General features: G+C 41.1%; 2 protein-coding genes and 1 long non-coding RNA gene across 3 annotated transcripts in view; 2 read left to right on the plus strand and 1 right to left on the minus strand.

Annotated features, from left to right (window-relative positions):
* LOC116050923 (NACHT, LRR and PYD domains-containing protein 12-like) lies at positions 1-16,861 on the plus strand. The gene is made up of 11 exons (XM_036000528.1): positions 1-76; positions 1,916-2,201; positions 3,032-3,121; positions 4,656-6,513; positions 10,098-10,271; positions 11,054-11,227; positions 12,074-12,247; positions 12,359-12,532; positions 13,207-13,380; positions 14,296-14,342; positions 16,191-16,861. Exons 2-11 carry the CDS (start codon positions 1,928-1,930, stop codon positions 16,733-16,735), a joined length of 3,684 nt encoding a protein of 1,227 aa, XP_035856421.1. The 5' UTR covers positions 1-76; positions 1,916-1,927; the 3' UTR covers positions 16,736-16,861.
* Positions 12,677-24,906, minus strand: part of LOC118494902 — a 16,696-nt gene continuing 4,466 nt past the window's right edge. Inside the window, exons 2-3 of the long non-coding RNA XR_004897109.1 lie at positions 21,884-21,886; positions 12,677-12,687 (exon numbers count right to left, since the gene is read on the minus strand). This is a non-coding gene — a long non-coding RNA (uncharacterized LOC118494902). The remainder of the gene's footprint in view (positions 12,688-21,883; positions 21,887-24,906) is intronic.
* The window catches only part of LOC118494895 (zinc finger protein RFP-like), a 5,411-nt gene continuing 4,110 nt past the window's right edge, over positions 23,606-24,906 (plus strand). Inside the window, exon 1 of the mRNA XM_036000574.1 lies at positions 23,606-24,124. The gene's annotated coding sequence lies outside the window, so the exon portion shown is untranslated. The remainder of the gene's footprint in view (positions 24,125-24,906) is intronic.

A 24,906-nucleotide genomic window follows, 5' to 3' on the forward strand; every position in this document is an offset into this window, starting at 1 on the left:
TGAATGCAGCAGTCAGACTGCAGAGTGAGCAGACTTTGATATTGTCGACATGGTCTAATGTTCTCCAAACCTTCAGGTGAGATTTTTTCTTTTTATGCTTCAGCTCATCATGTAGATAACTTTGTAGATATTTTTGTAATGTGATGTGAAGAGTAGAGTCTACTTTTATTCCTTTCACGTGACTATAAACAGGTCTCAATCTCTACACTGAAGCCATCAAGATAAGCCATCAAGATAATAGTGTAGTTTAGTGTACTTAAAGAGTAACAGGATTGCAGTTGATGTTTTAGCACTGTTAGCGGTGTGGCTTTAGGATTGGCAATGTTGATCTGTCACCTGGTCGGTCTGTTTATCCACCCCTTTGATCCAAACTGACCCCGCCCTACTCTGCCTCTGACTGGCTAGTACTCATTTGCCTTTGTTTGGTGGATTGGTTAGTTTTAGGCACGAGGAGTGAGATTGGTTAGGTTTGGGGTAATAATACCAAGGTAAGCCAATCAGAAGATGAGTAGGGCGGGACATGCCTTCGCCATCCTAGGAAACACAAATTTGCATCCCCCAGAACATTTTTAACAGAGATGTCCTTTCCTGTATTGTGGTGCCTTTTAACCAGGTTATTTGTATGAACTATTTGGAGAATAGTAAGGCAATTTTTATGTATTACACGTATTTATTACTGTCAGCAGCACACTGACTGGTGCCAGGGCCGGAGTGGGACACATTTTCAGCCCTGGAGTTTCATGCCTTAGACCGGCTCACTTTACTTCTTGACTGACTATATTAAAATAATGTAGTTAAAACCTTAGTATATATGTCTGCAACAGCGCACTGTTCTCTACAGCCTTGAAAAAATATATATCTGTTCTAATATTTCCAATTTAGTGCAAAGACAGTAAGTGTTGCTTCACAACAGCTAACATCTGTACAACTACACAATGTTTAACAATATCAAAATCGATTTACAGTGTAAATAGCATTTAGACATCCAAACCTTAAAATGAAGTAAAAGAATGAATAACAATATAAAATAAAAAGATGTAACGTAGTGCCAAATCATCTGGCATCATGAATTATCTCAGGGCATATTTCATAGACAACAGGTCTACACCATATTCTTCATCAATATTAATTCAAGTTCTTATAATATTCAATCAATGAGCAATTCTACTTGTCTGGAGTTCTGGGCTGCTGCTTGGTCAGTACTGGCTCTTCATTGTCACTGTTAGCAGAAAACTGGACTAATGGCTGCTGCTGTAAAGCTACAAGAAAAAAATTTGATTGATAAACATGAAGGGTAGTTTGCAAACAACGTTGTATTATGTTTTGCATGACCGCTAGCATCCTGCACTGCTCCTAACTAGCATCGTCTTCATTTGGCGTTTCACTCTCAAACTGCGAGCTGGTTTTAATGAATTAATTGTCACCGTTTAAGCGATATTTTTGCGCTTATTATTATCTATTTTTAAATCTTCTTTCTGCTCGCAGTCGCATCCTCTAAGCCTGTGACAGAAGTGTATGAGGTGACGGTTTGTTTGTTTTTTTCAGCAATATGCCGCTGTCTGAGTCATAACATAATTATGTCATAATAACCAGACTGCACTCTACAAGTGCCTGGGCTGCTTGAATGTAGAGAGCGTTGAGCTGCAAGAAGAAGTAAATACTGTCAATAAAAAGAGTGGTCTGTGAGTTCAGGCAGCCTAGGGATAGTATCTATGATATATTTCGACTATGATTTCAACCCAGTACCATGACTGAACACCACCAGCCCTCGCAACTAAAAAAAATACCAAACAAGATTAGCCATGAATTCACCAGACTCTGCACATAAATCACACCAACACAGCTCCTGTGTTGGCTGCTCTGATAGATTTGGTTTACAGTTTTCCTTCAGTTTGACAAAACTTTCCGATTTAAGCAGGAAGCCCCGATGACGGCAGTGGACCTTTTCAACACTCTGGAGGATTTAAGAGAAGATGAATTTAAGCAATTCAAATGGTATCTGCAGCAGCAAGACATCCTGGAAGGTTACCAAAGCATCAAATTGTCTAAGCTGGAGAACGCAGAAAGGCAGGACACAGTGGATGTGATGGTTAAAACCTTTCATCTTCATGGAGCTCTGAAGTTGACCAAGAAGGTTTTAGAGAAGATCAACAGGAATGATCTGGTGCAGAGTCTGCCAGACCCCAGCTCAGGACCAGAAGGTAAGTCACACTTAAAAAAAGGTATTTTAAGGCAAAAAGAATGGGTTGACATGAGCAACACAATCAGGGCCGTGCACAGACATTTTGGGGGGCAGGGGATCAATCGAAATTAAGGGCAAAGGATTAAAAAATCATTTATTTAATTTTTTAAAACAAAACGTTAAATATAATAACACAACTCTAACTTCCTTACCAATTTCTTTTAATTCACGCAATTGTTTAATAAAGTGTGTAATACTCTACAAAATAATCAGTTCACACAGAAACCGTGGTCTTTTTTTGTATTCACTAGGATTATCACAAGAGAAGGCAACAGCAAAGTTTCCTCAGACCACAGCTGCAGCTTATACAGTATCTTGTCTAAAGTGTTTTCAGAAACACATTTTGGTGAAGTATTTTAACGTAAATTAAGAGAAAGTTTTCAAACAAGCCGCCATGTTAGTCTGTTTTGAAATCCGGGAACAGACAGCCCATGAGGGAAGCGTTCGTTTTGTCAGGTGCATCCATTGTGGTTGTAAGAGGATGGAACCCGTTTTCTTTGCTTGTCAGTGGTCATTGAAGAGAAATTGATAACTGCTAGTGGCAAGCCCATCAGTTGCTAATGTGGGAAGCGGGGCAATCTCTGCCATCAAAAAACCTATGTGTACATGTACCATCAAGGTAAAGGTGCATGGATCACAAATTGAAGATTTTTGACAGACTGTGAGGAGTATTTGCATATCAGTAAATTTTAAGTTTTAACAGTAAATCCTTTTTGTGTAAGGCCTGTTGCATTTTATGACAGTAATTTATCATTGTTAATTCAAATTTTACAATGCATATTCACACAGTTTCAGTGGACATAAAAGATGTTGGAGACACTTCAGAGAACAGAAAAACGTCTTCCTCTCAGAGCGAAGGTACAGCTGCTGTATTCTCTGGTATGTATGGAAGCACTAAGAGAAAAATTTTAGTTTTTAAGTTTGAAAAAATTAAGTCCTAATAAGTTTTGCTTTCTGTGTGATACATCATTCTTCCAATATAACAGAGTGAAAGCAAAGACAGGAGAACTTGCTGAGATGAAGTCGAAGCAGCACCAAGTATCTAAAGATCAAACGGTGTTAAATTCAGTTCCCTCCAAAAAAAAGGTCCTAGATGCTATTAAACAGTTTTAATATTCATTTGTGCTTTTGTGGACACAACTCTCACTGCGGTCATATAAGGACTGGCATTCCCAAGCCCCCTCAAATAGTCTTACAAGGGTGAAGAGCTGGTCCACTGTTCCACGGCCCGGACGGAACCTGCATTGTTCCTCAGAGCCTCCTTTACAGCACACTAGCATAGGCTTTCCCAGGGAGTCTGAGCAGTGTGTTACCCCGATAGTTGGACTGCTGCAGATCAGATGATACGACCACAAAGTCGATCATCGATCTTAGGCCTAGGGTGTTCTGGTACCACCTACACTTATGAACATGCTGATGCTTGAACATGGTGTTTGTTATTAACTATCCATGACTAGCTGTCAAACAACAAAAAAAACCTCAGGCCATTCCTCTGCATCACCCCCTGCAGGTTTCTCCATAATTGCCCATGTGAGCGTTGAAGTCCCCCTGCAGAACTATGGAGTCCCCATGTGGTGTTCCTTCCAGGATTCCACCCACAGACTCCAAACTGCTGTTTGGCATATAAGAACAGAAAACAGTCAGAGCCTTTTACCTTGCGACTTGCATCCGCATTGAGGTGACCCTTTATCCCCACACCCACCAGGTGCATCTCACCCTTGGCAACTCCAGAAAGGTTTAGTCCAACTATATCTAGCTGGAACCATTCAACCTTCAGCTCAGGCACCTTCCTTACCAAAGAGATTAAATTCCATTTCGCTAAAGCTAGTCTGAATTGCTAGCAAATGGCACACCCAGGCCCCAGACGCCGCCTGCTGCCCTGCTCACACTGCACCCGACCCTGATGACCATTCCTGGGGGTGGTGGGTCCACAGGGTGGTGGAGGTGCAAGCACCATTTTGTTTCTTTGAGCTGTGCCCGACCGGGCCTCGTGGGCAAAGGCCCGTCTAGGTCTGCCTCCAGGAGGGATCTCTGGTTTCCCTGATCCGGGTGAGGTCACACAATCCACCGAAACGTAAACCATCCAGGGCTAAGGTCCCAACAATACAGCTCCCAGGATCACTGAAACACATGTTAAGGTGTCCATTCCTGGAGAGGTAACTTCTGATGTACAGACAACACAATGGCATTTGTTGAAGTTAATGATTTGTATTTCTAGCATTACATTAAGTGCAGCTGCAGCAAAACCAGCAGCTGCTTAGTCGTCACCAGTCAAGGTCTGTGTTTGTACTGGGCTGCTCCCTGTCGAAAATGTTGAAATGTTGTAAAGCTAGGGTGCATAAATGTGTTCGAACATAAACATCATATGTACACGTGCAGCATAATATTGTTTTTTTCTATTTCTGTCACACAGATGAGATTGTTCCAGTACCAGAGCCACAACACATCTCATATTACAAAGATTTGCTTCAATCACACAACCAGGATACATTCATGTGTGCACAAGAGGGGTGGGCACAGAAGAAGGATGAGCAATGTCTGGATGATATCTTCACAAATGTATACATCGCAGCTGGAGGTGACGTACACATTAACACACAGCATGAGGTCTGGCAGATTAAGGCAGTGAAGCCAGTAGGAACAGAGAAACCAATTAAAGCTTGTGACATGTTCAAACCCCCCTCTGGAAGATATAAACCCATAAGAACAGTGCTGACCAATGGAATCGCAGGAATTGGCAAAACATTTCTTGTGCGCAAGTTTGTGTTAGACTGGGCTGAAGGAAGAGCCAATCAAGATGTGCATCTCATTTTCCCCTTCACCTTCCGCCAGCTGAATTTAAAAAAGGGGGAAAAGTTGTGTTTGACAGAGCTTATTCATGAATGTATTGCGGAGACCAGAGACATCAAGGAAGAAGCTCTCTATCACATCTTTACAGAGCTGCAGTCATCGGGAAACACCAACTATGACAAGAGTAAATTCAAACTTCTGTTTATTTTGGATGGACTGGATGAGAGTCGCCTTGATCTGAACTGCTCTACCAAAAACCAGACAAGTAAATTTGATGTGACAATGCCGACCTCAGTGGATGTCCTGCTGACGAACCTCATCAAGAAGAAACTGCTTCCCTCTGCTCGCCTCTGGATAACCACACGACCAGCAGCAGCCAATCAGATCCATTCTGATTTTGTTGACATCATGACAGAGGTAAGAGGGTTCACTGACCCACAGAAGGAAGAGTACTTTAAGAAGAGATTCAGAGATGAAGAGCAGGCCGAAAGAATCATATCCCACATCAAAACATCACGAAGCCTCCACATCATGTGCCACATCCCAGTCTTCTGCTGGATCACTGCTACAGTTCTGGAGGAGGTGATGCAAACCAGAGAGGGAGGGGTGCTGCCCAAGACCCTGACTGAGATGTACGCAGAATTCCTGGTGTTTCAGATTCATCAGACAAAAAAGAAGTATGACCAAAAAAAGTGCATTGAGTACATCAAGTCATTAGCAAAACTGGCTTACCATCAGTTGGAAAAGGGAAATCTGATCTTCTACGAGAAAGATCTCAAAGAGAGTGGCATTGACGTCACTGGAGCGTCTGTGTGCTCAGGAGTGTTCACAGAAATCTTCAAAGAGGAGCGTGGGAGGAAGAATGAGGAAGACAAGATGTTTTGCTTCGTCCATCTGACTGTCCAGGAGTTTCTGGCTGCTCTTCATGTAGAGAGGGCAGTCATTAACAGAAACAAGAATGTGATGTCTGAGCCAGGGCAAACAACTGGCGATCATATGCGAATGGTTTTCTGCAGAACATCTATGACAGATGTCCACAGGTTTGCTATTGACAAGGCCTTACAGAGCCCAAATGGACACCTGGACCTGTTCCTTCGCTTCCTCCTGGGTCTTTCCCTGGAGACCAATCAGAAATACCTACGAGACCTACTGAAAAAGAAAAGAAGCTCAGAGACCAATCAGGATACAGTCGAGTACATCAAGACGAAGATCAGTGAAAATCTGTCTCCAGAGAGAAGCATCAATTTGTTCCACTGTCTGAATGAACTGAATGATCGTTCTCTAGTGGAGGAAATCCAACAGTACCTGAATTCAGGAAGTCTCTCCACAGATAAACTGTCTCCTGCTCAGTGGTCAGCTCTGGTCTTCATCTTACTGTCATCAGAAAACAACCTGGACGTGTTTGACCTGAAAAAATACTCTGCTTCAGAGGAGGCTCTTCTGAGGCTGCTTCCAGTGGTCAAAGCCTCCAACAAAGCTCTGTAAGTATACAGATAACTGCAGATACTAACTGTGTCACATGTTGGGTTGTTCTCATCTATTGAATGTTTTTGTCAACTGATGTCTCAAAACTAGTCAACAAATTGAAAACATGATTCTTATTTCTTTAGTTTCATTGTACCTCCACAGATGAATGGATGAAAATCAGTGCAGTTCATTTAAGGCAAAAAAAATCTGTTCATCATTGTGTTACGGAGGTTCCTCCTGCAGGCAGAGGAGGGTCGTTAGTGATTGGAGCCACCTGGGCTCAGGGTATTTAAACTGCTTCTAACCACTCTTCTCTCTCTCTCTGCTCCTCCAGGTATGATCCTATTTTGTTTATTCCTTCATAGTTATACTTAGTTTTCACTCAGTAATTTTCATACCAATACACACACACAGATTCACTCATTCATGCACTTGACATACACCTTACATTATGACATTCTCGCACTTCATTCCTTTTTCTTTGTTTAAAGTTAATAGTTTTGGTTTACAATAAAATATCTTGATTGGCCTATACTTGTTGTTGGTGTCTCCTCATTCTTTGCCACAGGCTGTGAGCCGGCTTGTGACAAGTGGGGACTCGTCCGACACAGGTACCCCTTACAAAAAGAGCTTGTGAAATTGCTGCTTTTATAATTCCATCTGGTTTGTTCTCGTATACAGTGATGCCTTTTGGTTTGCTCAATGCTCCAGCCACCCTTCCAAAGGCTGATGAATCGGGTGGTTTCAGGTCTGGAAGGGTGTGCCGTGTATTTGGACGACGTGGTTGTCTACTCCGATACCTGGGAGGAGCATGTTTGGAGAGTGCAAGCCTTGTTCGAAAGACTGGTGTGGGCCAGGTTGACTGTTAATTTGGCAAAGTGTGAGTTTGCCAAGGCTACAGTCACATACCTAGGCAAGGTTGTTGGTCAGGGGTTTGTCTGTCCCGTGGAAGCCAAGGTCCAGGCTGTGAAGCAGTTTCCACAGCCTTCCACAAAGAAAGAACTGATGCGCTTCCTGGGAATGACAGGGTACTACCGTGCTTTCTGTAAAAACTTTTCGGTAGTAGTGTCCCCACTGACCAACATGTTGAAGGCCAAGGTTGAATTTATCTGGTCCACCCAGTGTCAAGAGACATTTGATGCAGTTAACGCTCTTTTGTGTTTGGCACCTTTGTTGGCAGCACCGAATTTTGGGAAACCTTTCAAATTGCAGGTAGATGCCAGTCAAATCGGTGCTGGGGCTGTGCTTCTCCAGGAAAATGATGACAATGTTGAGTGTCCAGTCAGTTTCTTCTCCTGGAAATTTAATAAGTATCAGGAAAACTATTCTGTAATTGAAAAGGAGGCTTTAGGTCTCATTTGGGCTTTACAGCACTTTGAGGTCTATGTTGGTTCCGGTTTGACCCCTTTAACTGTGTTCACTGACCACAATCCACTCATTTTTCTGAAGTCCTTGCAAAATCCCAACCAGCGCCTGATGCGTTGGGCTTTGTTCCTGCAACCATTCAACCTTGATATTAGACATATTAGTGGTAGGGATAATATCATTGCTGATGCTCTGTCCCGTGCTCCTTTAACCTAGTTTGTATTTTCTCTCTGATGACCCCTGCGGGCTGTCTGCGCTTTTTTTTTTCTCTTAAGTTGCTCCCTAGGTTTTAGGGCTGCTGAGTTTGGGGGGCGGACAGTCAGCCAGGGGACACGGGGCGATTGCTAGGAACCGGGACTGGATTTTTTATTTTTTTCATTTTTTGGGGAATTTTTGAATAGGTTGGGTCAAATTTTGGGCTGAGGGTGGGACCTTCATTTTAAGGAGGGGGGTGTTACGGCCCCTCCTCTGCATTGCAGGGGAGGTTCCTCCTGCAGGCAGAGGAGGGTCGTTAGTGATTGGAGCCACCTGGGCTCAGGGTATTTAAACTGCTTCTAACCACTCTTCTCTCTCTCTCTGCTCCTCCAGGTATGATCCTGTTTTGTTTGTTCCTTTATAGTTATACTTAGTTTTCACTCAGTCATTTTCATACCAATACACACACACAGATTCACTCATTCATGCACTTGACATACACCTTACATTATGACATTCTCACACTTCATTCCTTTTTCTTTGTTTAAAGTTAATAGTTTTGGTTTACAATAAAATATCTTGATTGGCCTATACTTGTTGTTGGTGTCTCCTCATTCTTTCCCACAGGCTGTGAGCCGGCTTGTGACAATTGTGATCTTCATCATCAACTTCAAACCCTTATCGCTGGCCATGGCATGAGGACAGCAGGTCCAGCAGGGGACCCTAAACTTCAGATTTCCTCATAAATGACTGAACTTCTCACCCTATCTCTAAGGGAGAACCCAGCCACTGTCTTGAGAAAACCCATTTCGGCCACTTGTACCCGCGATCTATTTCTTTTGGTCCAGACCCAGCCTTCATGACCATAGATGAAGGAAGGAACAAAAATTGACCGGAAGATCAAGAGCTTTGTCTTCCTGCTCAACTCTCTTTTTGTCACAATGGTGGGTAAAGCAAATGCTTTTTGAACAAGAACCTGAGTTACTTAAACTCCTTCACTTGGGGTAAGGACTCATTCCCTACCCAGAATATGCACTCCTGCTGAGAACCGTGGCCTCAGATTTAGAGGTGCTAATCCTCCTCTCAACTGCTTCACACTCGACTGCGTAGTGATCCAGTGAGTGCTGAAGGTCAGGGACCGATAATGCGATCAGGATCACATCATCTGCAAAAAGCAGCAATGAAATCCCCAGCCCACCAAACTGCAACCCCTCCCTAACCATGACTACGCCTCCTTATTCTGTCCATGAATATCACAAACAGGATTGGTGACAAAGCACAGTCCTAGCAGAGGCCAACTCCCATGTGGAACGAGTCCGACTTACTGCCTAGAACCCACACACAGCTCTCGCTTTGGACATGCAGTGATTGGATAGCCAAGAGAAGGGACCCCCTCAATCCATACTTCCGCAGCACTCCCATAATATCTTACGAGTGACCGGTCATACGCCTTCTCCAGATCCACAAAACACATGTATACTGGATGGGCATACTCCCAGGCCACCTCCAGGATTCTTGAGAGAGTAAATAGCTGGTCCATTGTGCCACCCGTGTGGCCGTGAAGGTAGAGGGGGGTGCCAAGTCGTTTATTTGGGCTGTGCCCGGCCAGGGTCTGTGGCAAACCCTACCACCAGGTGCTCGCCGACAAGCCCTCCTTCTGGGCCTGGCTCCAGACGCGGACCCCAGGCTGGTAGTTCCTCCTCTTATTTGTTGTTCCTTGTTAAACAATTCTTAGTCTTGTCACTCGCCTGAGACCACTTTGCAATGGGAGACCCTACCAAGAGCACCAGGATCCAGACAACACAGGCCTTATGTTCATAGGGAAATGCAAACCTCTCTACCAAAATAAGATGATGGTTCCCGGAGAGGATTTCTCTGGAGAGTAGAGATGTTTTTTTTGAAATGTTTAAAATTATGTTAGTTTCCAGTAATGTATGATGGTTCAACTCATCAACTTAGAGAGGTCAGAAATATAATGTATTTATCACATTAGAGATAATAGTATCAGTGTTTGTCTTTATCACTAACTCTTCTTCAGGCTGAGTGGTTGTAAGCTGTCAGAGAGAAGCTGTGAAGCTCTGTCCTCAGTTCTCAGCTCCCAGTCTTCTAGTCTGAGAGACCTGGACCTGAGCAACAACAACCTGAAAGATTCAGGAATGAAGCAACTGTCTACTGGACTGCAGACTCCACACTGTACATTGGAAACTCTCAGGTCAGATCACATTGTAATGCTATACTATATATATACATACAGTATATATATTATATAGGGTTAAGGTTAGTTATACTATATGTGAATAGTGTCATAGTATATATTAAAAATATTTATTTGGTTTCTACTGTGTTTTTGATGACCATATGCTGCACTTTACATCATACAAACAATCCACAAATTTACTTTATATATAAAAGGTTGGAAAAAGGAAGGAATCTGAGGCACTCGATGGTAATGTCTAAATAGCCTTTCAAAAATGTTTAAAACATTCATGTTTTAATTACTTTTTAGCCAAGAATATATTAAATGCTTTTTAACAGTACCCTCTCCGGTGCCTCAGATTCCTTTAACCTTTTAAAACTAGTACAATCCCCAAACTGAGGGACACTTTCTACACATCCGAGTACTTGATATATACACTGAACCCTGTTCAATGACACTGAACAAATCTGGTATGTTAAACCTGCAGTGCAGAACTTTTGTCCTGTAATTTTAACAACCACGGTTGACGCATGGTTTTGACGTATGCCTGCTGGTGAGCTTGCCGTTTCTCCCCCGCCCCCAGGTGTGCTCACAGGTATAATGCGAACTACAGAGAGCATTCCCTGGCAGCGATAGGCTTTATCAGCACTGTGTGAACTTGTTTGGCAAAGGCTTGAATGTAACAGACAGTTATGATATTTATTTATATGTAAAAGGCTGGCACTCCAGTTTTAAAGCAAAACAAAGGAAAATCATGTTTACTTTTTTTTTTTTTTTTCTACATCTTTCTATTTTAGGTTGAGTCAAACCAGGCTCACAAAGAAATGCTGTCAGGATCTCTCATCAGTTCTCAGCTCCCAGACATCTTGTCTGAAAGAGCTGGACCTGAGTAACAACAACCTGCAGGACTCAGGAGTGGAATTAATCTTTGCTGGACTGGAGAGCCTACACTGTACACTGGAGACTCTCAGGTCAGATTATACTGTGGTCATTATGTTTGCCCATTTTCTCTTTTGAAAATGAAGAAGCTGGAAGCATTTAAAAACACACATGGAGATGGAATTTACAACCAAACTACAGTTTTAGTATGAGCATTATCTTGCGCTAGCTAGCTAGAGCTGATAAAATCTGCACACAACAGTCACTCACTGCAGCCAAAAAAAAACACAGTTGTCTGCTTCAGAGGTTCATAGACACATTCTGTCAGGACTCCCAGTCCTCCAGTATGAGAAAGCTGGAATTAAGAGGAAGATCCTCGAAGACCACTTAGTAACTCATCAATGGAAATAAGGCAAGTCTCACCGGGGTTCTTATTAGTTTTGACAGACGACATCACATTACTCCTATCCTAGCTTCACTTCACTGGCTCCTTGTCTGTTTTAAAATAGATTTTAAGATTTTACTGATCACTTTTAAGGCTCGTCAGGGTCTGGCCCTCAATTATATCGCAGAAATGCTGACTCGATACAAGCCTGTTCGCAGTCCTAGATCCTGTGGGGGGGCCTTTCTAATTGTTTTTAAGGTCAAAGCTCAAAACTAGAGGTTTCTTCTCCATCAGGGCAACTGGGGACAACCTGCCCGGGGAGAAAAGACTTGCTGAATCAGTGACTCGTTTTAAATGTCTTCTTATAACACATTTTTATAGACTTGTTTTATTGTGATGCTGTCTTTTTACCCTATCACCTCTAAATTAAATATTTTCTGTTCTTTTTGCCCAACTGTTTTTACAAGGTGCTATACAAATAAACATTATTATATATTCTAATATTGAGACAATAGAAACTATCTGTGTTTCTTTATCACTTACTCTTCTTTAGGCTGAGTGGCTGTAATCTGTCAGAGAGAAGCTGTGAAGATCTGTCATCAGTTCTCAGCTCCAAGTCCTCTAGTCTGAGAGAGCTGGACCTGAGTAACAACGACCTGCAGGACTCAGGAGTAAAGCTTCTCTCTGCTGGACTGGAGAGTCAACAATGTATGCTGGAAACTCTCAGGTTTGATCTGACTCTGATGCCTGTATTGTGCCTCAAACATTGTTTTATGATCTAGTTCTGCAATTTCATTACCAAAAAAAGGAAAATACGTTTTCCTAATTTATATTTTAGGTTGAGTCAAACCAGGCTCACAAAGAAATGCTGTCAGGATCTCTCATCAGTTCTCAGCTCCGAGTCCTCTAGTCTGAGAGAGCTGGACCTGAGTAACAACGATCTGCAGGATTCAGGAGTAACACTGCTTTCTGCTGGATTGGAGAGTGAACAATGTACATTGGAGACTCTTAGGTCAGGATTAATCTTTTCTTTAATTGATGGCCAATTGTACTGGACTTTCGGATTGATGTCACTGATGACCCCCGACAATAGTTGGGTTTAACAATTATTTTTATTGTTGATTAATTTGTTGATTATTTTCTGGATAAATGGATTAGTTGTCTGGTCTATAAAATGTCAGACATTGGTGAACAATGTTGAACAATATTTCCCAAAGCCCAAGATGATGTCCTCAAATGTCTTGTTTTGTCCAAAACTCAAAGATATTCAGTTTACTTTCACAGAGAAGAGACAAAACTAGAAAATATTCACATTTAACAAGCTGGAATCAGAGATTTACTTTTTTTCATAACAAATAATACTGATAAATTGATTATCAAAATAGCTGATTAATAAAATAGTTGACAACTAATTGATTAATCAGCTCTAGTGTAGACTTTACTCAGAAAAACTGAGGTAACAACTTTCTGCAAGAAAATGAATGTTTTTGAGAAGTTCTTTTAATTCTTTATAAAAACGTTGGCAATGATTATCTTTATGATGGGTTCTTGTGTTATTCACACAGGAATGTTGAGGACATCTAACATCAAGCTTATTCTTATCCATCAGTTCACACTAACAAGGAAAATAACATCCATGATACACAAAAATAAATTATATCTGTGTGTGTGTGTTTGTATGTCCAGATTGTCTGGCTGTCTGATCACAGAGGAAGGCTGTACTTCTCTAGCCTCAGCTCTGAGCTCCAACCCCTCCCATCTGAGGGAGCTGGACCTGCGCTACAATCATCCAGGAAACTCAGGAGTGAAGCTGCTATCAGCTGGACTGGAGGATCCACACTGGAGACTGGACACTCTCAGGTATGAACAGACAGCAAGCCCTCACACACTGTTTCTCTGTTACACTGACAAACGGAGGACTGTTGGTTCACAGTGTGCACCAGCAGCACTTCTGATAACAGTGAAGACAGTAACTGATGGCTGAGAGTCCCTGTCCAGTCAAGACTGGCTTCTTAACTTATATCACACCCATGACACACATTCTTCCTGAAGCTTTGAAGGTTGTAACATACAGTAAGTGGGGGCCCATCCATAGCAATATGTGCTATATCAAATTAATGTATTATTATTACTTATTAAATCACAACATTTCTGTTCTGAAGGTATCTTTTTCTGACTAGATTAAAGCAGGGGAAGCTTATCCAGAGTATTGTGAAGATGTTTCTGTTTGGAGGTATGCACACTTTGCCAACAAAGTGTCAGCTTTCATGTTTTGAAACCTTGTGTGAATTGGACAACTCCAAGTTACGCCCCTCTCTTGCAGTCCGCAGACAGATACTTTTTATTTTAGGTCCAGATGATATTTTGGATAATTTCTCAAAACAGATGTATGCATTAATGCAGATACACATTTTTAAAAAGCTAAATAAAAAAAACTAAATTGATCAAACGTTAGCCAAAGGAGTTCCAAGATTGCATTTCAGCCCATTCTCTTTTACTCTCCAGACCAACCAATGCCCACTTAAACGTGATTGGTTAATACTACTGGGACTACATTGTACTATGAACGTAAACCAAAACACTTCCGAATAAAATGTTGTTCTGTTGCCTACAGATTCTGCATTCATAAATGATTACATTCTGAACAAGCTGCAGATATCTGAGATCCTTTTTACACAGACTGAGGCCTGTCCTAGAATCTGAAGTGAAGGTTTATAAAGACGATTGATTGATGAAGCTTCTGAAGGTTCATTCTGACTTTGTTTGTTCCTCCAGGCTGGAACATGATGGAGAGCAGAGGCTGAAACCTGGTCTGAGGAAGTGTGAGTGTGTGTGTTCACTTTGATTCGTGAAAACAAGGCAGCACATGTTAAAGTAGTTTAAATTAAAGCTTAAAGTTTAAAAGAGGATCCAAAACGATGAGTCATTGTGAAGTTTTGATCTAATTAACAGTCAGACATTAATAAAAGCAACAAATAAACCCATCAGCTGTGTAATCCTAGCCCCACACTAGAGGATAAAAGCAGTTTTTGGCTGCGTTTCGCTCATCTTGACAATCACGCAGGTGTCCATGATTCAAGGCTGGTCTAAGCAGATTCTCTGGCAAATGAAGGGACACCCGACGCAAGTGTCTTTGCACACGGACCCTTTTTTTCCACCGTCAAACTAGCAAAAGTAGATTTGGACACGCCCTAAACGCACCTGCGCCAGGCACTTCATGCCGTACGCTTAGATCGTTAAAATAGTGCCCATCGACTTAAAGCGAAATCTCTGTATTTTTCTACCTGGAAAAACCTATTTTCCCATGTATTGGTATCTAAGCGACTAATCTTTGTAGTTGGTCCAGTATTGAGTGAGAACGCTGTAACCGGTAGCCGTGAACCAGGCTACAATGTGCTAGATGTGCGCCATCTATTTCTGTCCTCTAAAAGTGTGATTCAACCTAACTAAATGTGGCAGGTGTGAAAGCCCCCTAAGATTTTAAAATCCTCTAGTTTGCACCAGGCATTAGATGATAAACTGCTGTTATATAGAGCTCTCTCCTCTCACTTTCCACCTGTGTGCATCCATGTCCCAAAAATGCTTGTTACAAATTGTTTTCTGGGGAGCTTAGTCCTCGGAGTCCTTATGTTTTTTTCGCCCAGCAGTTTTCCTTGGATTAGGGTGGCACCTAAATCATGGTTGCAGCTGTCGCCATGGTCCTGCTCCATGCCCTGCTATGCCCTGCTACACCCTGCTACACCCTGCTATACTCTGCTACGCTCTGCAGTGCCCTGCTATGCCCTGCTACACCATGTAACGCCCTGCAGTGCCCTGTTACACCATGAACTACTACAACTACTATTTCTAGTCTAGTCTAATCTTTACTGTGACTACTATTGCCACTGTTCATCACACCCCCAACCGGCACCATCAGACACCGCCTACCAAGGGCCTGGGTCTATCCCAAGTTTTTCCTCGCCACTGTCGCATTAAATGCTTGCTCTTTGGGGAATTACTGGAATTGTTGGGTCTTTGTAAATTATAGAGTGTAGTCTAGACCTACTCTATCTGTAAAGTGTCTTGAGATAACTTTTATTATGATTTGATACTATAAATAAAATTGACTTTAACAATGGCTCTGGTTCCGGAAGTGTTTTTCCCCATTCAGTTGTTTCATTGATGTTTCAAAAATTGCTGATATAAAGAGTTTTAAGCCCGGCACTAAGCCAACCAGCTACGAGATGAATAGTGAGCATAAAACATTTGATTCGGTGCAAAAAAAAAAAAACAGCTAAAGATACAAGACTGTGTAGAGAAACTATTATAGACTTGAACGGTCGTAGCTCGCTCTAGCTCTTCGCGGTTTCGCTGGTACAGTAAACATTTCCATGGTAACAGCGAGTTGGACCAATCAGACACGTCGCTGTTACGCTTAGGATTGTGGGTAGTGTAGTTTTTTTTGCCATAAGATCGCAAATAAAACATGTTTTTCTTAATACAAGTTTGATTTCAGGCTTCTAGATTTCAGGATTAGAAACTTTCATTTCACAACCTCGTAGCTCAGGGTCAGTCTGCCTCGGATGGTTTAGACATGGCTGATGACTTAAATCCTTATGGAGAAAATCAATGGAATTTTTACTTCCGAAACTACACTGTTGAACTCTATTGTGTTTTGCTCTCTTCAACAGATGCCTGTGAACTCACACTGGACATAAACACTGTAAACACACAGCTCCAACTCTTTGACAACAACAGGAAGGTGACAGCAGGGACAGAGGAGCAGCCATATTCTGATCATCCACAGAGGTTTGACTACTGGCCTCAGCTGCTGTGTAGAGATGGTCTGAGTGGCCGCTGTTACTGGGAGGTTGAGTGGAAAGGAAGAGTTTTTGTATCAGTGAGTTGCAGAGGAATCAAAAGGAAAGGAAACAGAGCTCACTGCAGGTTTGGAGGGAACGATCAGTCCTGGAGTCTATTGTGCTCTGATGTTGAAGGTTACTCTGTCTGGCACAACAGGAGAAGCACTCCCATCACCTCGTCCTCGACTGTCTCTAACAGAGTAGGAGTGTATGTGGACTGTCCTGCTGGCACTCTGTCCTTCTACACAGTCTTCTCTGACTCACTGATCCACCTCTACACCTTCAACACCACATTCACTCAACCCTATCCTGGCTTTGGCTTTGGGCTTGGGTTATTGTCATACAGTCCCTCAGTGTCTCTGTGTTCACTGTAAGAGTGAGAGTCTAATCCTGTGTAAGTCTACTGTATATCCTCGAGGTTCTGGTGCCGCAATATATTCCGCAGGATGCATGTCTTGGAACCCTAATAAACAATGTTATTTAACCCCTTAGCATTCCGACGGACCGCCCACGGGTAGATGGGCAGATAAAGATTGGGTTTTCCCAGACACAAACACACAAAAAAAACGCCCAGTGCAGTTTTGGCCATTTCTTCGCTGTTTTCTCCCTTTTTGCTCGCAGGTTTCTCTATAGAGCCCCCCCTACAGCTTCAGAATAGATATTTGGCAGCTCCTATGTTTACTCGTGTCTGACTCCTCTCTTGGTCAGTCTGCCGTTTCCTCTTTCTCTGTTCCTCCGACAATGCTTTCCTAGCTTTCTGCTTTTTTTTTGCCGGCTCAGCCACAACAACGGGACGGTTGTGGTTAGGAAAAGAAGAACGGGGAAAGGAACCGTCACACCAACCTGGTCTCACAGAATTCCGTGAAATGAACACGGCCAAAATCTGTGACAGTTTCACGGAATCGCCGAAAATTCCGTGACGGGCCCACGAATCCGATGCCTATGTAAGTCAATGACAGGCATCATCCGTGGTTTTCAGAAACAGGTCCTGTTTCTGAAAAGGAGGGAGAGACGTTTCAGAGGTCTGAGAGGGTGTCTGTCTCTTCTGCTGGCGGGTCTTCGTTGCATTTGGTGGAATGTGGCTTTTGAATGCAAACATCCAACTGATAAAGGGCCAGAATTCTCAGCCAAAGGACCTTACTGCCGTCTGATCCTGTGTTGTCGGGAATCGTACCCATTGAATAGATTTCAACCCATCTGATTGCATTACAGATTCATTACATTGATTGCATTACAGATTCAAGATTTTTCCCTTCCTGTTGAATGATTCAAGTTCCCAATTTATTTACCTGGTCAACAACTTTTTAATTAAGTATATCTGCTTTTACTTCAATAGAATCCTAGAACACTGAGGAGGGACGTGTTTGTTAGAGAAATAACACTTTTGTTACAAAAGGAGGAGTCAGATGAGGTCAGAGAAGGAATGAATTTCTTGTATAAATCATGTGTTATTTTTTACAACTTCTTTTTGCTAATGTCTACATTTTTGTTATGTTTTATGTTTATGTAAATTACTTTGTTTTCAGTAACATTTAAAGTGATATTCACACATTTTTAAGGTGTGAAAGGGTGGATTGTTGATTATAAAAAACTTAAAACATTGGTGATGTTTTAGAGCAATATACTTTTAGGTCAAAAATGTAACTTATTTAATGTAAACTGCTGTGAGACTGAGTGACACTGAAACTAAGCTGAAAATGATTGTTTCAATGCTGATTAAGCCTTATCCTCACCCCAAACCCTAGCTTCTAAAGAATTGAATAAGTCACGTCTGTTATTTAGCATAAAGGTAGAAGCTCTGGAAGACCTATTGTTTAATCAACTTTGAGAGCCATCCCCTGTTGGGCCAGACAAAGAATGAGTATTCCTGTAGTTTGGAAACAATTGACACTGACTTGGTAAGATCCTGTGGCCGGGTGTGGCCACAAGACACATAGATTAGGGACACTTTTGCTTTTGAAGACATCTGACCAGTACGGAGGGATTTAATTTGAGGAACCACCCTCAAACTCTTTAGGATAAATTTGGAAACTTGACAATGATTCAAGACTGTTTGAATGTGTCTCCCGAAGGGGAGGCATGTTTGGTAGTCCACTGCTGGCAGTGTTTTATTGATGTATTGTTTTGTATTGTTTGGACTGCAAAATTGTGACCGCACAAGGAAGCATGCTTGCAGTCCACTGCTGGCAGTGTAACATTTGCTTGTGTCATGTAAGTTTTCACCATGTTGTTTATTAAACCTTTTGCTTAACTTTCAATTGGACCCTAGCTTTCTCCTTCCTCCTCAGAAATCAAACAATCACGTTGTGTGCTTTTATATTTTCTAACATGGTCTACACACAGATTCCCGGATCACAGCACATTTCTTTCTGCCAGTCGGGCTGCGGCAGAGAAGCTGTATAGCTTTGCTATTATTGGTATTTTTAGCCCAATAACCGCTGTTTTAATCAACATTTATTCACCAGATCTTATGATGGTTTATTTATAATTCTTTTAATGTTATTATTTCGGTCTATTTCGGCCAGGGAAGCTGGATTGCTTGTTTGTTTATTTATATTTTTTAAACTATAATGCTAGATCTATCAACATTTATTTAGATGTTGTCATAGTATACATTTCTTTATTTTAATAATATTATTTCGGTCTTATTACCGGTGAAATATTACAGTATGCTGTAATACAGAACATTACGATATGGTCCGAACTACTGACACGCATTAAAAGCCGATATCCCACAATGCAATGTGGGCATTCATTCACAGAATCAGGCAGCGATCAGTGGGTTTTTAATGCCAGTATCGCTTCAATATACATATATACAGTCAGTGGTTTAGTCACCAGCAACAACACGTTGCTCAGCTTTGTTCTAGTAAGTTATGCACCGTAATAACGTTTAAAAAAATCTGCGAAAAACTCCGGAAGTGATGTGGTACGTGCCGCTCGGCGGAGATGAAGATAAAAAATACATAATATTCGTAATATTGATGTTTTTGTCCAAGCAGGGAGCATTACAACCTTACTTAATAAAATAAAAAAAAAATTAATTTTGCTTTATGGATATGAAATTTACCTTGTAGAATAAATAAGTTGAAAATTCTATGTATTGTTTTGTTTTTGTTATCGTAATGAAGAATGACATATTTTGACAATATTTAAATAATTTTCAATTTTTTTTGTTAGTAGGATAAATATTGTGCAGTATTTTAAAAAGTTTATTGGGGATAACAAATTTGTACGGTAGAAGCCATGTTGATTCCCAGTGAATGTTAGAATATAAAGAGTTTGTGACAACAAATCAAATCAGTTGAAGAGTCCGGAAGTGACGTAGTAATTACCGCACGGCGTCTGTGAAAGCTTGCTGCACGTTGTAGCCTACGTGAGAATTTGTACAATAAATATACTAATAATGACAAAATAGTGTTTTATGCAAATGTTTGACTTATTAGCATTTGTTTTGACTTGTTCTGTTGTTAAAAACTAAAAATAAACTACTTACAAAGAGAAGCATCTTTTTTATCTTATTTTCCATGTATCATTATTTAAAAACGCAATTTTCTAATTTTGTGGGTGATGAATGTTAATAACAAAGACTAAAGGGAAAAAAACATGACCATATATATGTGTGGGACTTACTTTGATTTAATATCACACTGCATTATTAGTTGTTTTAAATAAATGACTTTTTTTTTAGTTCAATTTTTTATTAGCACCATTTATCATTCAGATATACAGAACAGATTCCACAATATGAACCTGGTAATATTGGATGGTGCACAGAACAGAGAAACACAAAATGAGCAAATAACTGACTTTTTGAAATATCAATTTATGGTAGGCCTAACATATTAATTATTATATTCAGAAGATGATCCTCATATCAATCACCATGGTTACAGCTTGTAGCCATATAGCCTTCAAAATTAAGAAGGGACTAGTTTTAGGAAGCATGTAGCTTTGTTTGTGTAGGCATATACAACATGTGTTTTGGCATTTTTTTTCACAAACTGAGCAGTTGGTTGTGACATGGGTCGGAGGATATCAGAGGTCATAAATGATGAACCAATTAATCGGCTCTGCTCCTATAGGCACCTTGGTGTTCATGTGGACAACACCTGGCTGGAAGGCCCAGTGTTCAAAGTGTGTGTTATCATTTAGAGCAGACACGTTGAATCAGAGGGTTTATGTTATACAAGGCTGCATTACAGAGCATATTCATATGTCAGAAAGCATGACAATATCTAAAAACATCTCATTTAAAGTTTGGTTTTCAGGTGACTGAAGGTTGTGGAGAGGAATAGAAACCAGTCTCTCCAGGCAAGCACCTAATATGGTCTGATCTTTATTCTCCATGCCAAGTAGCTCTTATCCTCTGCTGGCACCCCAATGTAAACTAAATATTTCTAAACTATAGGCCTAATTTGGACCTACCTCAATTAAAACTTTAAACAATGTTGCTTAAGGCTGGTTGTGGAATAGTTTCATGATATAATGCATATAGGGTTGTGTGTAGGATGCTCTTGTCACTGTTTGTGAAAGATGAGCAATAGATTGTGGCTGTGTGATGTGCTTCAGTCTGATTACATATCACTTTATGTTGTTTTTTAATGTAAGTATATGTCATCTGTATGATAAAACAATATGTCAAGTGTTATGTGTGAAGCATTTGAACTCAAGGCAGATATCCCTCTGGGGACAATGAAGTATCGCCTGCAAAGTGGTCTCCATGATGTGTAAAAATTAAAACGTTGTCGTAGGACTATAGCAAACACATCGTTGGAAACTTCTCAATCTGGACAGTAACATATGTCAGTCTGAAGAGGATACATTACTCCTGTTTTGAAATATTGACCTCTGAACCTTGAACCCAGTCCATTTTTGAAGGCTTGTCATTTAGCAACAGTAGGTGCTAGACACATAGGACCAGCTGTTCTAGAAAGCTCTGGACCTCAGCTCTCATGTAGATATGGTCACCAAAGTTTACCCACTCTAAGCACTGTCAAATATGGTAATAAGCTATTTTCACCTATTCAACGATTATATTTTTAAAATCTGATGACACCAGTGTGCTCCCCATCCCAAGAAACCCCAGGGTGTATCCAACATTCTACACTACCAACATCTACTTATGAGAAATATACCAATATATTTAAAAACTACAACTCCCACTATAGACGGGCCCCAGAACCTGTTACAAAACTTGTGCACTTGTAGTTCTTCCGGGCTAGGTGGGGGGACATGTTCGACTCCTGTGTTCCTGCTCTCTGCCGTGAGTGGGCTTCATTCCATTTCAGATTGCCGCCGCCGGCCGGTCGGCCAAACACACAATACATGAGACAAATACATGAAACTGTATTTTATTATTATTAATATCTTCATTGTTTACATCCTCATATACGTTAGACAAAAACATCAATATTACAAATATTATGTATTTTTTATCTTCATCTCCGCCGAGCGGCACGTACCACATCACTTCCGGAGTTTTCCACGGATTTTTTTTAAACGTTATTACGGTGCATAACTTACTAGAACAAAGCTGAGCAACGTGTTGTTGCTGGTGACTAAACCACTGACTGTATATATGTATATTGAAGCGATACTGTCGTTAAAGACCCGCTGATCGCTGCCCGATTCTATGAATGAATGCCCGCATTGCATTGTGTGATATCGGCTTTGAATGCGTGTCAGTAGCTCGGATCATATCGTAATGTTCTGTATTACAGCATACTGTAATATTTCACCGGTAAGACCGAAATAATATTAAAATAAAGAAATGGATACTATGATAACATCTAAATAAATGTTGATAGATCTAGCGTTATAGTTTAAAAAATATAAATAAACAAGCAATCCAGCTTCCCTGGCCGAAATAGACCGACATAACATTAAACGAAATATTGTTATGATGAGTGAGGAATAGTGGACCCAAACGCAGAGAGAGAGAGGCAGGCAGGAGCAGCGTTGAAACTCAAAGGTTTATTTCCTCAAAAAACAAAAACCAAACAAGGAGTCCTGTGAGCTGCAGGCAAAGACTAATACCGGGGAGAAAAAGGAGAGACTGACGAAGACACACACACACACACACACACACACACACACACACACACACACACACACACACACACACACACACACACACACACACACACTGACACGGGGGAATACAAAACGATCTGACAAGAGACAAAGGGAACACAGGGGTTAAATACAAGAGGTAATGAACAAATGAGGAACAGGTGACACGACAGGTGAAACACATCAGGGCGGGGCAGGACAATCAACAAAGGCAAAAAGTAAAACTAGACATGACAGGACAGAAAACAGACTATCAAAATAAAACAGGAAACAGAAATATACACAGAGAACAGAACAATCAACAGGGTACACAAACTACACAATGAACAGGGAATACAAATACACACAACAGAAATATACAAAACAAGATACATACAGAAATCTACAAACAAGGCAAAAGAAATATCCAAATAGGTAACAGAATAAATATACAACACAGGGAAAATGCACAAATAAACAATAAAGACAACAGAAAAGAACAAACTGGTAACAGAAATATCCCAAAACCATAACAAATATAAATAAACCATGATAAGATCTGGTGACTAAATGTTGATTAAAATAGCGGTTATTGGGCTAAAAATACCAATAATAGCAAAGCTATACAGCTTCTCTGCCGCAGCCCGACTGGCAGAAAGAAACGTGCTGTGATCCGGGAATCTGTGTGTAGACCACAGATGATGCCTGTCATTGACTTACATAGGCATCGGATCCGTGGGCCCGTCACGGAATTTTCGGCGATTCCGTGAAACTGTCACAGATTTTGAGGTTCCGTGTTCATTTCACGGAATTCTGTGAGACCAGGTTGGTCACACGTGGGACATGCCGACAACACTGGGATGGTTGTGGTTAGGAAGAGAATAACGAGGAAAGGAACTGCAACATGCGGGACGTGAGCCCCGGTCTCCGGGGTGAAAGTCCTGTGACGTTTGACCCATCCACCACCCCGACCAACCTCCCTGCGCGGACTTTCGCCTTATCAATACTACTCGCTAACGTCATCGTTCTGTGATCACGAAATATGCTTCCCATTGAAATACATTGCTTTAAAATTCGTAATCACCACACGAAAAAAAACATTATTGTGTCCTGTCCACGAGTCAATAGATTCAATAACGTGACCATATCACTAACTGCCATGAGACCGGGCTGAAATAACTCTGTGTGTGTGTGTGTGTGTGTGTGTGTGTGTCTGTGTGTCTGTGTGTCTCTGTGTGTAAGAATATTGTAACGGCCGGCAGGATGCCGTTGTGTTGACTGTTCTGCACGGCAGTGCAAAGGATCATGGGACTAGGTTATTAACAGTTCCTGTCCTAGTTTAAGTGTGTAAATTATGTTCTGTTAGTGTTTTCGTTATGCATTTGCGTTACCTAGGTTATAGTCTTGATTTAGTGTTCATGTTTATTTACGTTTGTTGGGTTACCATGACTACAACTGCTTCTTCCATTTGTATTTTAAATCGTGCTGGAACACCGATGCAGGGAGCTACGTGGAAGAAGTCAAAGAGCCAGAGATATTGAAATCTACGGAAGTTTATTTATCTTCTACACACACTGGATACACACTCGCTTTGGACTCACAATAGGAATACAACTTTAATGTTTAAAGAGGACGTGCAGCTGTCCAGCGTCTGATTGTGTACCTGAACACAGTGCACACCGCTCAGAGTCTCTGCCAAAACACCAGTGGTAAGTAACGTTACAGCTGATCATATTTACACTTTCAACAACAGGATGGACACTAAACTTTAGTTCTACTCAGGCAGCAAGTCACACTCTTCCTTTCATGTGAAATTGGTGACAAGAGATGACTGTTTGTCCACAGTAGCCCACTTTTTTGTCAGTTGTCAGGATTTTAGTTAGGCTACTTGGAACTGCATCTCTGTGGTTCTGGTTTAGCTTCCATTGCTAGGCAACAGCCTGGTTACTTGTTTAGAATGTTTGTTTACAACTGTGAAAAGGTCTGTTACTGTTCATAGCAGGACACTTACCTTACCTTACTGTATCTAAAAGGTCTGTTACTGTTCATAGCAGGACACTTACCTTATTGTATCTAAAAGGTCTGTTACTGTTCATAGCAGGACACTTAGCTTATTGTATCTAAAAGGTCTGTTACTGTTCATAGCAGGACACTTACCTTACCTTATTGTATATAAAAGGTCTGTTACTGTTCATAGCAGGACACTTACCTTACCTTATTGTATATAAAAGGTCTGATATTGTTCATAGCAGGACACTTACCTTACCTTATTGTATCTAAAAGACATCATCAGTATTTCATCACATCAAAGATCTCACTAGTGGATAGTTCCCTAAGCATGATGGGATGGTGAAAACTAATCTTACAACAAGGCACCATTTGGTGGTTCATCTACATTTGTGCTGTTAGTCAACATAACAATGTATATTTGCCAAAGAGAACAGTATTCTCAATGTTCAATTAACAGTGTTGTTTTTATTAAAAGAGTCCA

The sequence above is a fragment of the Sander lucioperca genome, chromosome 4, assembly GCF_008315115.2.
Source record: "Sander lucioperca isolate FBNREF2018 chromosome 4, SLUC_FBN_1.2, whole genome shotgun sequence".
NCBI classification, from domain to species: domain Eukaryota; kingdom Metazoa; phylum Chordata; class Actinopteri; order Perciformes; family Percidae; genus Sander; species Sander lucioperca.